We start from the raw sequence: 12,423 nt of genomic DNA, 5'->3' as shown, positions 1-12,423 counted from the left end.
TCAAGATTTCAGTTAATGTGATCATAAAGTGTGAGTTGTAAAAATAATTATATTTTTCAATTAACCAACAACGAGCAATTATTTTATTTTTTGACAATATATTTTGATCTATTATTGATCATCTTCAGGTCTAAAATTCAATAAAAACAAGATTATAAAAATCTCCGATAAAAAATGTATATGTTCACATATCTACAGTAAAAACAACCATAAGCTTACAGAAAAAAGTGAGAAATGAAAATGCTACTGCAAAAAAAAAATTATAATATGTAATAAAATTGTTGCTACTAAGGAAAATCCCATGTGACAACAAACAATAAAAGAATAAAAAACTACAATTAAAACTTGACTACTAATGTACGACTTCTATACTCGTCTTTTTTGTTCAGTTGAGGCTTTAATTGATTAATAAAAAGTGCCTCTAGTGTCATTAAATGGCTTGCCGAACGAGAACTACCTTTCAAAATGGCTACATCATCCATTGTTAATGAGTGCTGACATGACGTCATGTGAATGGTAATGGGTGCGTTTTCCTACCGTGCTCCTTAATTCGGGTGATAAGATGTCGCCGTGTTTGGCCGACATATAGCACGAATTACATCGTGGACAGGTAATTTTATAAACTACACCACTTTTTAAGGATTTTTCCACGGAGGACTTCAATGATGGCAGCACTGTTTTTAACTTTTTCAAAGTAAATATCACACGACAAGGGGCTTTCAACTTTCCAAGGTTATGTTTCAATTCCTCTGATAATTTTTCCCTGTATTCAACAAAAAACATTTTCAGGTCATCTTCTTCATCTTCATTTTCTTCCACCACAGGAGGTTCTTCTTTTTCAAACAATTTGTTTAAAGTGTCTCGTATGATAGAATCAACTAGCGGTTCAGGATATTGATTTCTGTTAAGGATTACTTTAGCACGCTCTAAACCCTCATGGAATGTTTTGTAAGAGCTACATGCTCTGAAAATACGATGAATCATTCCAATAACAACAGATTTTTTATACTTTAATGGAGCAAGGGCGTGAAAATTCATTAGTAAACCAGTATCTGTGTCTTTTGTATACCAAGACGACTCTAACTTATTCTCTGAGCGGGTAATCTTCATATCAAGAAATGGGATTGTACAGCAGTTTGTTTCCCTTTCTACGGTAAACTTCAGCGACGGATGTAGCGAATTTATTTCTTCAAGTTTCTGGTCGATAGCGTTCTTATTTATGTCTCGTAGTATATCGTCCATATATCGAGTGTAAAGTACCGCATCATTAAAATAATTAGTGTATCAAATCTCTCAGTTTAGTTGACACTTTGGTATCTTCATTGCATCACAGCGAAAGGTTTGTTTTTATTTTAGTTTGTATCTTTGAAAGACCCCATCGGATTTAGGCAGGGCTGCCGGATTTAGGACCACTCACATTTTTCTAAGCACTTTGACTAGCCCTGGGGTATCCAAGACTCAAAATTTCACATGTTCATTTTCTCTGTAGAGTCCTCTGCCCAGACAGAGATAAATCCAGTCTTACATTGACTTTACCCAGTCTAGAACCAAAAATGTGAAGATAAACTTCATAAAAACAAATGAAAATGATTTTGATGAAAATTTTAAACCTTTCTTGGATCGAGTTTCAAAATTTATGCGTTTGATTACAAAGAAATTCTCTAACTTGCGCAAAAGCTATTGCAACTGCCAATTTTAAAATTAAATTTTGATTGTTCGATTTTCAAAGTTTTCGAGCACTTTCTTGAAGTAACTTTTTTTTCAATTGAGGATAACTTTGATCTAATAAACGACACCTCTTGATTTAATTTTATCATTCTTCTTTTCAATGGAAAAGGATTTGTATCTTTAAAAATTCAAGTCAAGAAAATCAAGTTTAAAGAGAGAATCTTTTTTGTGACACACCCTGTATTATATGAATATATATATCTTTGATTGAGTATTTTGGGACATAAAACTTGCTTAGAAAAACCCCTGTGATAGTGATCTTTGTTTGAGATGAAACTTTCAGGGCTGTAAATTATATCATGTATATAGTAGGGGGAATTTTGTTCGATTTTTTGGAATCGCTTGACTGTTTAGTTAGAAGCACTTGTTATACATTTTTGGAAAGCTAAGGGGTAGGGGAATCGAAATTACTATGTTTCCAATTTTTTTTCGGACAAATATGACGGTCTCAGGCAAAAATCATAGGGTTAAAAATTAATGAAAATTTTAGCTCGAGAAAACGGAGACCTGTTGTATATTTTTGGAAAGCTCTCAAAAAATTAAGATTAGAGATATATTGCAAGTATAGGTGATTTCTGTACCTAACTCGAGATATTAACCCTTGAAAACCGTGTTTCCGTGTTTTTCAGCCACAATCCTACAAGAAATATTTGAGACAAAGGGGAGCTCCCGGTGTAATTTTGAACACCACAATTGATTTTTAAGCGTCTTAAACTACAGTTGGAAAGTAGAGTTTTAACTCTGAGTTTTAACATGAGACTTAAGACTTAGGAGCTTAGGATCTCAGGATTTAAAAGCTCAAATTTGCTCGCATGAGGTTTGGAATATAGCCTAGAAGCCATCAAACCCCTCTAAAATCAAAATATTCAATGGAAGAAAGTGGAAGTGCTAAAATAGCAATTCTAGCCCGAACTTTAAATTCTGAAAAACGTTAAAATACACTAAAATCTCAATATATTTCAAGGGAGATTGCAGAAACAGCTATTTTGTCCAGTTTTTGCGCTTTTTGAAGCTCAATATCTCGAGTTAGGTACTGAAATCACCTATACTTGCAATATATCTCTAATCCTAATTTTTTGAGAGCTTTCCAAAAATATACAACAGGTCTCCGTTTTCTCGAGCTAAAATTTTCATTAATTTTTAACCCTATGATTTTTGCCTAAGAAAGTCATATTTGTCCGAAAATCACACCAAAGTGTCCGAAAAAAAATTGGAAACATAGTAATTTCGATTCCCCTACCCCTTAGCTTTCCAAAAATGTATAACAAGTGCTTCTAACAAAACAGTCGAGCGATTTTACAAAATGCCCTCTACTAATAGTAATAACACAAATAACTTTGAGAAGATTCTATCATCAAAGACTTTACAATAAAGGTTTATAAAAGATAAAAAACAACTTTCCCTAAGGAAACACAGACAAAACAGGTTCAAATGGTGGAGAGCAACAAAATGTGTATGCGCAACTATTTCCCCATAGCTATTGAGAGAAAGGAGTATTTCTGTGATAATAAGGACTTCCGTATGCACCAAGATAAATTTCCCGTAACCTGCAAAAAACCGCTTTTCGATATCTTGTTTACAACTAGAATTATAAATTTTCAATGTTTGTTGTAAATTTACTCAGGCTAAATCTTTAAGGGAAAAATTGCTCAAAAATTTGGACAAAAAATCACTTTACTCAGATTCTTGGAAAGCTTTTGACATGAAATTTTTTTTACCTGGTCAGTAATTCAATTCTCTAAATCATATTCAAAGTTCAATGCGCAAAGCAAATGCCTTTTACTCTATTTTTTTATTAAAAGTCAAAAATTTTGCCTTTCCGAAAAAAAATCTGCCAATTTTTCGGTCACGTGACCAGGTGTCAGCCATATTTAAATTTTTTTTTTTGGTATTTCAAAACCCCTATTACATGTGAAAAAAATGAGGTATTACTTATCGTGATATCTTTTATCAATCACTTTCTATTGCAATTTTAGTGAAGCCAGTCAAAAATCAAAATTTTTGTTCGCGTCATATAGCCGTGAAATCATGCGTCCGGAAAGGGTTAAAGGGAGCCATCCAAACTCAAACTTGCAACAGACTGAAATCAGCCCCCCCCACCTCCTGTAATGAAAATATAATCTTGAGACATTTAATCTCTCAGGCCATTTTCATTCCTTTTATTGGACCTACCTGGGGGTCCTATAAATTAACCTCTGTCCGTCCGTTTGTCCGTCTGTTACCAGCTTTTCTCAGGATTGACTCATTAGTTTTTTCTGATTTTTGGCACAATGATGCAAAATGGCAATGCCCAAAATGTGACGGAGCCCGATTTTCGAAAAAAAATTATTTCCGGCCGAAAATGCTGGAAATATGCCGGAAAAACCAGTTTTTTGGCATTTTCTCAAGATTTCATCATTAGTTTTTTCTGATTTTTTGCACAAAGATGCGTATTAGCAATGCCCAAAACTTGGCCGAGTCCGATTTTTGAGAAAAAATCTTTTCTGGTCGAAAATGATAACAATGCTCACCATCAAGCATGATTCAATTGTCAATAAAACTGATTATTGCGACCAGAACTTTCTATTTATTTTTTCCCTACAACCCTTCCCTCTCCCCCCACCATCAATCGATGATGAATTTCTTGCGTTATGCATTTTCGCTAAACGCTATGTTTTCTGACTGATTTTTTTCATTTTTCTCCTTGCATTGCTATCTAACTTTCATCATCAGGTAGTTCCATTCAGCATCTAGCTTGTTATCCTTCGGTTATTGGACGCTGTCCCTGTTTTGAAATCACCAAAATTATTGTAAAAGCAGCCTTTTTAATGAAAAAAAACATGTGTGCCCTTTTTGACTGCCATTAGACAATTCCTTGCCCTTCTTCAATATTGCCTGATCGTTGTTCCTCCAGCCATCCTTTTTCTTCCTAGGACTTGCTAAGTTTAAGTTTATATTTAAAAAATAGGGGGAAAAGAATTATACCTAAACTTATCCCCTGGGATTTTTCCAACCACTTTTGGACATAAAAATTTTATGTCCACATACCGGCCAAAATACTCAATCCAAAATAGAAAAAATATTTTCTAGCAAATTCAACTTTATTGTTGTTTACAAGCAAAAATAACTAATTTCATTGCCATGAAATCATGTTGAATAGTGCTCGATGATAAGCAAGATACCAGAGCCAAGTAAAATTTAAAAGTTTTTTTTCAATAAAAGTACATAACTTAAAGTTTTGTGCTTCTGCACTCTCTTGTTCAAATGTACAAGAAAAGTGATCTGTATGTGAGGTACATATCACAGACAGATTCGGCTGGTTCACGCCACTCTGTCTCTAGCTGAAGCAAAATAATCCGCCATCTTTGATAAGTAGACCATCGTTCGGTGCTGGCAATTTGATCTATCCAGAATATCTCTCGCCTCGTCGCTTCACGCCATTCAGTTTTTTTTGCTTGGTTGAACAAATTGCCGGTACCAAGCTGTGACCTTGTTGGCGCTCTCAAATTTGATTACTATTACAAAGTTTTATTACTGTTTGGTAAGATCCCGATTTTGATTAAATAAAATCACCTTCAAACTTCCTGAAGAAACTCTCATAAATGATGGTTTATTTTTTGCTAATCATATCTTTGAAGATTTCAAGTCCCTTGATGGTTCTTTATTCTCTCATTCCTTTTGAAGCATAGAAAGGTATTTACGAGAAATCTTTCCACTAACTTCATTGATGAAAACTAATTCATATTCCCTTATAAAGATAGAATTAGAGAGCTTAAACTACATCATCTTTACCATCCTAAGGGCTTTTGATGCACAAGCTAAACGGACGTTTGCAACGACGGGAACCGTCTAGTAATCTCTGTCATGTTTGTCTTATTCTATCCATGGAGGTAATAAAAATATAGATGGAGATACCACTCCTACTATTCTATTGTATTGTATCGTTGATAGCAAACTGTTGCTTTGTTGCTTTGGGAAAAAGCCATTAATTTTGCTTTCGCTCATGGGAATACTTGAGTCGAAGAGAATTTGAATAAAATCACGCTACATTTTTAATTTGTTCATTGTGTGATGACAGTTTTGTTTATAAAACATAAGAAAACCTTGCAAGAATAAGCACAGAACATCGAATTTGAAATGTTCGCTGCTCAGGGAATCCTCGGCAAATTTTGTCAATTTTTACATATTTACTAATGCCAATCTTTCAACTATCTATTCTATCAAAACTTTGAGGCGGCTGCTATTTTAGATCTAAAGATATTTATAGCAAAGAACCCACAAACAACAAAGAATCCGCAAAATTTGAAGAAGTTTACCTCTCGAAAGTTTCCCGATAAAATAAAAACTTCTTTTAAAACTATAAAGAAATTATTACTCGAAAAAAATTTTACCTAAAAATGCGAGGTTTCGTTGGACAGAATAACTTTACTTTAGTTCTTATAATCTATATCTTGACTGATTTTTGCTATCAAGGATTGGTAATCGATTTGAAAGAAATTTCTCAAGAGTTTTATGACTTCTCTGGCTATTACAGAAAAGTTGTTACTCCATGTAACTTTTTTTACCTCTATGTTCTATCGTATCGACCAATCCACCTCCAAAATCTTGGGCCGACTAACGAAAAACCAACCAACCATGTCCAGCTTTTCTTCTTTTTTCCAATTTCCATAGCTATTGTAAAATTTCATTCATGCTAACAATAAATTTCAACTTTGGGATATATTTTCCACCGTTTTGATTTGTCTGTTGCTTTCCCTTTCAAAACTTTGCGACTTCAAGGCATTATTTTTTGTTTGCAATCACTGACTCACTGTGTTTTCGATATTATGACAAATCTAGGAAAGGTAATTCAAGATATGAATAAACCAGCTGCGCTGGAAGGTCAGCCCAATAAGCTTAAAACGATTAGAAGGAAGTACAATCAAGAAACCTAATTCTTTGTTAAAGTCAAAGAGGTTGAAAAGCTCATTTTGGCTGAAACTTCAGACGAAAAAATGTTTAACACAAAGTTGGATTTGTCCAAAGTGGACATGTGATACACGTTTTTTTTTTATTAGAACCCAGTTTATAAGAACATTGAGGCTGAAATTCGTCAAAAAATTAAGAACATGGTAAGAACATGCCCAGCCTCAGTTTGGAAAAAATGACAAGAAACTACAATCTTTTTTCAATCAGGCAGTTTTAACCGAACTTAGGGATGGATTTTCTAACATCGAGAGTCAAATATTGTCCAAATTTTACTAATTTTAGGTGCTCTTTATTTTGCATATTATCGATTTAGAGTAGTCTGAAAAATTAAGAATGCATTTAAGAACATTTTAGGCTGAAAATTGCTAAAAAAATAAGCACATCCAGGCTCAGCCAAATTTTAGGTGTTCTAATAAAAAAAACGTGTAGATGTTGGAATTTCACACGGGGGGGGGTACTAGGTTTACGAGGTGACAGGTGTCCAAGCCGAAAATCGACCCTTTGAGAGACAAAATTTTGATGATTTTGGGACCCTTTGAGAGACTTTCCTAAAATTTTGGTAGATTTTTTTCAAATTTCGGTTTGATTTTCACCAAATTTTAGTCAAAATTTCTGGAAATTGTGACCTTTTTAGACAAAAATTTTCGATTTTCGTGATTTTGAGACCCTTTTAGAGACTAACTTATGAATTTGTACCCCTCTGAGAGACTTTTGAGGCCTGAAAAAAGGTACCCTTATTGTTCGCATCCATTTTACCTAAGTAAACCCCCCGGGAAATTTCACCTAAATCTGTTCGTTAGAATGTCTTAAACCTGTGCGTTATTCTCTGAGAAAGTATATCCGAGGCGGTCGCTTTAGATGTTCACTGTTCACCGCAGCTTTCGTCACGTTTGTCAGATTGATTTAAATGACGTGTTGAACCAAGTAGGGGTATGAGTAGGGGCATTTTATATTGAGGAAGCTGCGTCGAAAATTCCGTCCAGTTTCGATAACTCAATCAAAAGTTATGATGATTCCAAGTTTCTGTTAATGTTACGCCACACTTTGACGTTCATATTTCTCTGCTTTTTTACACAAAAACTCTCTCCAGACAAGAAAGCCTCAAAACTTATCATAAAAAACTTTCTTTTATACTATCTATTTATTTACAATGCATTAGCTTCTTTCAATTTATTGAATAAACAAAAAAAATTTTACTGCTTTCTTCTTTATATAGTGTTCTTTTATTATTCGATTATTCTTATATTATGCGCAAATCTTAATAAATAAAGTGACGTGTTTCTTTTCTCTTCCAATAGAAAATATTTTTCGCGCCAAAGTTTTACCGATAACTTGTTTTCCGAAAATAATCCGAAATCGGATTTAAAAAACAAATCCAAATGCGCTGCGGATGTTGCTGGAAAAAAAATCGCGGAGCCGATTTGAAGGGTCACCGGGGCTGACCAATTATGAAGAAGAAAAATCCTTTGATGCCAGAAACTTCAGTTTTGATATGGAGGTACTCTAAGGTTTTCAATTATATAATTATGAGCTATTTTCTAGAGGAAGGAATAAATTTTGGATGCAATCACTTTTGGATGCAATCACTTTTTGTGAAAAAATAATTATACTGCTGACATCAGGAGGACTTTTTGAAAAACCTAGATTATTATGTATAAGGTGATGAATCTATAGAAAAGGCCCCTATTGTATGATTTCTTCATTAACTTTAGAAAATTAACATTATTAAAACAAAATGAGTAACTATGATGTTATTGCTAACCAGCCCGTAGTGATTGATAATGGGTCTGGGGTTATCAAAGCTGGCTTTGCTGGTGACCAAATCCCAAAATGTCATTTTTCATCATTTATTGGTCGACCGAAACATGTCCGTGTAATGGCTGGTGCCTTAGAAGGTGACACATTTATTGGTGCAAAAGCTGATGAGTATCGTGGTCTTCTCAATATCAAATATCCAATGGAGCATGGTATAGTGCAGGATTGGAATGATATGGAAAGAATATGGTCTTATATTTATTCCAAAGAACAGTTAGCTACTTTTTCAGAGGAGCATCCTGTTCTTTTAACTGAAGCTCCACTAAATCCAAGACGTAACCGAGAGAAAGCTGCTGAATTGTTTTTCGAAACTTTTAACGTGCCAGCTCTGTTTATTTCAATGCAAGCTGTTCTCAGTTTATATGCCACAGGTCGTACAACAGGTGTTGTTTTGGATTGCGGTGATGGTGTCACCCATTCTGTTCCCATTTATGAAGGTTTCGCTTTACCACATTCTATCATGCGTACTGATTTAGCTGGTCGTGATGTTACAAGGTACCTGAAATTGCTTTTGAAACGAGAAGGTTGCACATTCAAGACCACAGCTGAATTCGAGATTGTCAAAAAGATCAAAGAAGAAGTCTGCTATTTGGCTTTGAATCCTTTGAAAGAAGAAGGCATGGAAGGAGAGAAAACACGATACATGCTTCCTGATGGGAGTCCATTGGATATTGGAAATGCGAAATTCCGAGCACCAGAGTTGTTATTCCGTCCTGATTTACTTGGTGAAGAGTATGAGGGGCTACACGAAGTTCTTGCTTATGCTATTCAAAAATCAGATATGGATTTGAGAAAAACTCTTTATCAAAATATTGTTTTATCAGGCGGATCTACACTTTTCCGTGGTTTTGGTGACCGACTATTAAACGAAGTGAAGAAAGTAGCACCTAAAGATATCAAAATTCGAATCTCAGCACCACAAGAGAGATTATACTCAACTTGGATTGGTGGCTCAATTTTAGCTTCTTTAGACACTTTCAAAAAGATGTGGGTATCTAAGAAGGAGTATGAAGATGAAGGGGTAAAAGCAATCACAAGGAAAACCTTCTAGAAAGAATACAATATTTTGAAATTTTAAACTATTTACGCATTATAAAAAAAGAATTACAGCATTTCTTTACGAAGGGAATGAAAATTGTTATGTGGGCTATTTACAATTGATATCTTTGGTCATAGTTTGACCACCACATGAGACAATATCTTTATATTTTCTAAAAGAGATCTAGATATAGACAATTAGGTATTATTTTAAAAGAATCATTTAATTCAGTAATGTTTTAAAATCTGTGTCGTTAGTACAATTTCATTTTCCTTTTCATAATGGTAAAACTTCAGTAATCTTGGGTCTATCAATTTTGAACTTTTAATTAAAAACCTAGATTGATAATCATTTCTTCTATATTGTTTTGATAAGAAAAATTCCAAACAGCATGTCTTCTTGCACTCGTATTGGGGTATTATTTTCTCTTTATAATACTACATTTTTTTCATTTTAACATTCAAAAGCATTATTGTCGTCAATTATGTCAAGTCATTGATTGATCATTTTCTTAGGTTCTCATGTAAGCATCCTCAAGATTTTAGGTTTATTTTTGTATAAATTTCTCTTTTTCAGTCATTCTTCAAAAAACAAGCATTCTTTTAATAAATCCTAAAAAACTATAGCTCGTTATCCGTTTTTTTAGTTCACTTCATTATTATTGTAGCCAATAAAAGAAAAATTATACATAGTAACTCGCAGTTACTACTATAAATCTAAACAAATCCTAACTTTATAATGTACTTGTTCTTGACATGGTTTCATTTCCTAATAGTTATTTCGCTTTGGTTACCATTATGCGAACTTATTTATTATTTTTTGTTTTAGTTTATGTAGTTGCTTTTACTTTTTATTGATCAATGAGACCAAACGAAGGGCATCCAAATCCTTTTCAAGATACCAACCATCTTCAAATTTACATAAATGATCAACAAGACACAATGAATAACTTGATAACAATTTCTTTTACCTCATTAGCTAATTAACTTTACCTATAGAGGTCTGTGGACATGATTTTAGGCAATGTTTTTACATCTTAGCAAACAGGGATACCTAGGTTTATGTGAAAAGTATGAAATTTTCATTGGTCATGTAATCAGTAAAAGCTATATGTAAAATTAAATTTTATCGAATGTTTTTCATTTTGCTACTTATGAAAATAATTTTTTTTTTCAAAATAACATTCTAAAAATCCAAAAAGTTTTGTTTTGCTCTCCTTCTTTTTTAACACTTTTCTTTTTAACTTTCGTGCCTTTTTTAATGAAGCTTTTTTGTTAGTTTAAGGTATGGCTTTCCTGCCTATAATAAAGCTCTATTTTTGCCGATCAAATGATTTCAATAAATACATGAATATTCATCCATATTTATTTTTATATTTCTTCAGCAATAAACAGAAAAATATACAAAATAATATAATGGTATTGTACAAGAAACCTGGTCAAGTGTTGAAAGATCCATGGGCGCGATTTGAAGCGTGGCGTTACCACCCAGAACTTTGTCCTAAGAGAGGATTAATGAGAAATTTTATCCCAGGATTTACCTGGGGTGTTGGTGCTTTCATTCTTGCTGCTACCATTGAAGAATTGTTTTTTGCTGACAAGAAGAAAGGAGGTGGACACCATTAGATAGGATTGTTTGTTTTTAAACCATCTCCAAACATTTTTGCCGTTCTGTGTAGATATTATCAATTTTATCAAAAAATATTTTTAAAATCACGATGAAAAAAGTTTTTTCTTGAGTGAATTTTTTTATGACTTTCTTTTCAGATTTTCATCCCCTTTGAGGCACATCCTTCCGTAAATTGTACCTAAAACTACTAACTAATAATTGTCTCCGTGTTGCTACATCTTTTACTGAAACCACAAAAGTAACCGAGTGACCCATGTAAAACTTTGGACAGTTAATTTTTTTTAAACATAGAATTTCATTTCATATATATTTATAAATTCAATTAAAATATGCCTGGCGAACGAATATCAGCAAATTACGAAAACTAGTAAAATTAATTTAAAAAATTCTTACAAATTGACTTGTCCGATGTTCCTCATGGGTAACCCGGTTTTATGGATCAATCCGACCAATTAACTTTAAGGAAGTTGCTCGACTAATCATTTTTGCCACTAATTCCGACCAGCATCTCGGTAAACTTTTCATAACATCGAGAAACTAAAAAAACTTATTAAGAAACTTATTTCAACTGACTATTATTCACTATCTGCTTTACAGTGTGTTCCGCAAAAAAGTATACTGAAAAAGTTAGATAATTCTGTGAAAAAATGACTAATTTTCAGTATAGCTGAAAGTATAGCTACTCAGCTCCATGTGCTTAAAAATCTAATTCAGAAAGTTTTTTTAGTTCAAGATATATCGAGTCTTAAGTACACAAGGGTGCAAGTATTTAACATTGAAGATGAAGTAAGTTATTTAAAAAAAAGCTAACTCATAACTAACCTTAATTTGGAAAGGTAAAAATGTCCAAGAAAGTTAATTTTGTATGCAGCAGAAGGAAAAGTTATTCTTCTTTCCATTGCTGAAAGATTTATATTCAACCAGCTTTTCATTGACGAGAAATTTGACTTGGAAGGTGCATAGGTTTGACCATTAAAATGGCATATTCATCAAAATGACATAAAAGAGAGCTGTCAATCAAAAGTTAATTAGCTTTTTTGCTTCGAAAATTTTCCATCTCGACTTTTTTAATCTCCGACTTGGTGTGCTTGAAGCTTCAAATATCTAAAACTAAAATTTTCACCGTAGAACACTGAATATATGTGCCTTGAGCTCATCTTAAAATAACTTGGTTAAGCTTAAAGTTTTTTCATAATTCGATTTTACTTTTTGAGTATACTATTTTGCGGAACACACTGTATATTTTTCAAAAGTTTCAAGACTTT

The 12,423-nt window shown here is 33.2% G+C and overlaps 2 protein-coding genes across 2 annotated transcripts; one reads left to right on the top strand and one right to left on the bottom strand.

Annotated features, from left to right (window-relative positions):
• Positions 1 to 474: 474 nt before the first annotated feature.
• Positions 475 to 1,242, bottom strand: LOC136798974 (uncharacterized). Its single transcript, XM_067055659.1, has one exon. It carries the CDS (start codon positions 1,240 to 1,242, stop codon positions 475 to 477), a length of 768 nt encoding a protein of 255 aa, XP_066911760.1.
• Positions 1,243 to 8,405: 7,163 nt separating this feature from the next.
• LOC136798901 (beta-centractin-like) lies at positions 8,406 to 9,773 on the top strand. The gene has a single exon (XM_067055566.1). It carries the CDS (start codon positions 8,411 to 8,413, stop codon positions 9,539 to 9,541), a length of 1,131 nt encoding a protein of 376 aa, XP_066911667.1. The 5' UTR covers positions 8,406 to 8,410; the 3' UTR covers positions 9,542 to 9,773.
• The last annotated feature ends 2,650 nt before the right edge of the window (positions 9,774 to 12,423 follow it).

Source organism: Clytia hemisphaerica, unplaced genomic scaffold (assembly GCF_902728285.1).
Source record: "Clytia hemisphaerica strain Z4C2 unplaced genomic scaffold, Clytia hemisphaerica genome assembly, whole genome shotgun sequence".
Lineage (NCBI taxonomy): Eukaryota > Metazoa > Cnidaria > Hydrozoa > Leptothecata > Clytiidae > Clytia > Clytia hemisphaerica.
Note: the sequence above shows the minus strand (reverse complement) of the source record. Positions and strands in the feature narration are given on the sequence as shown.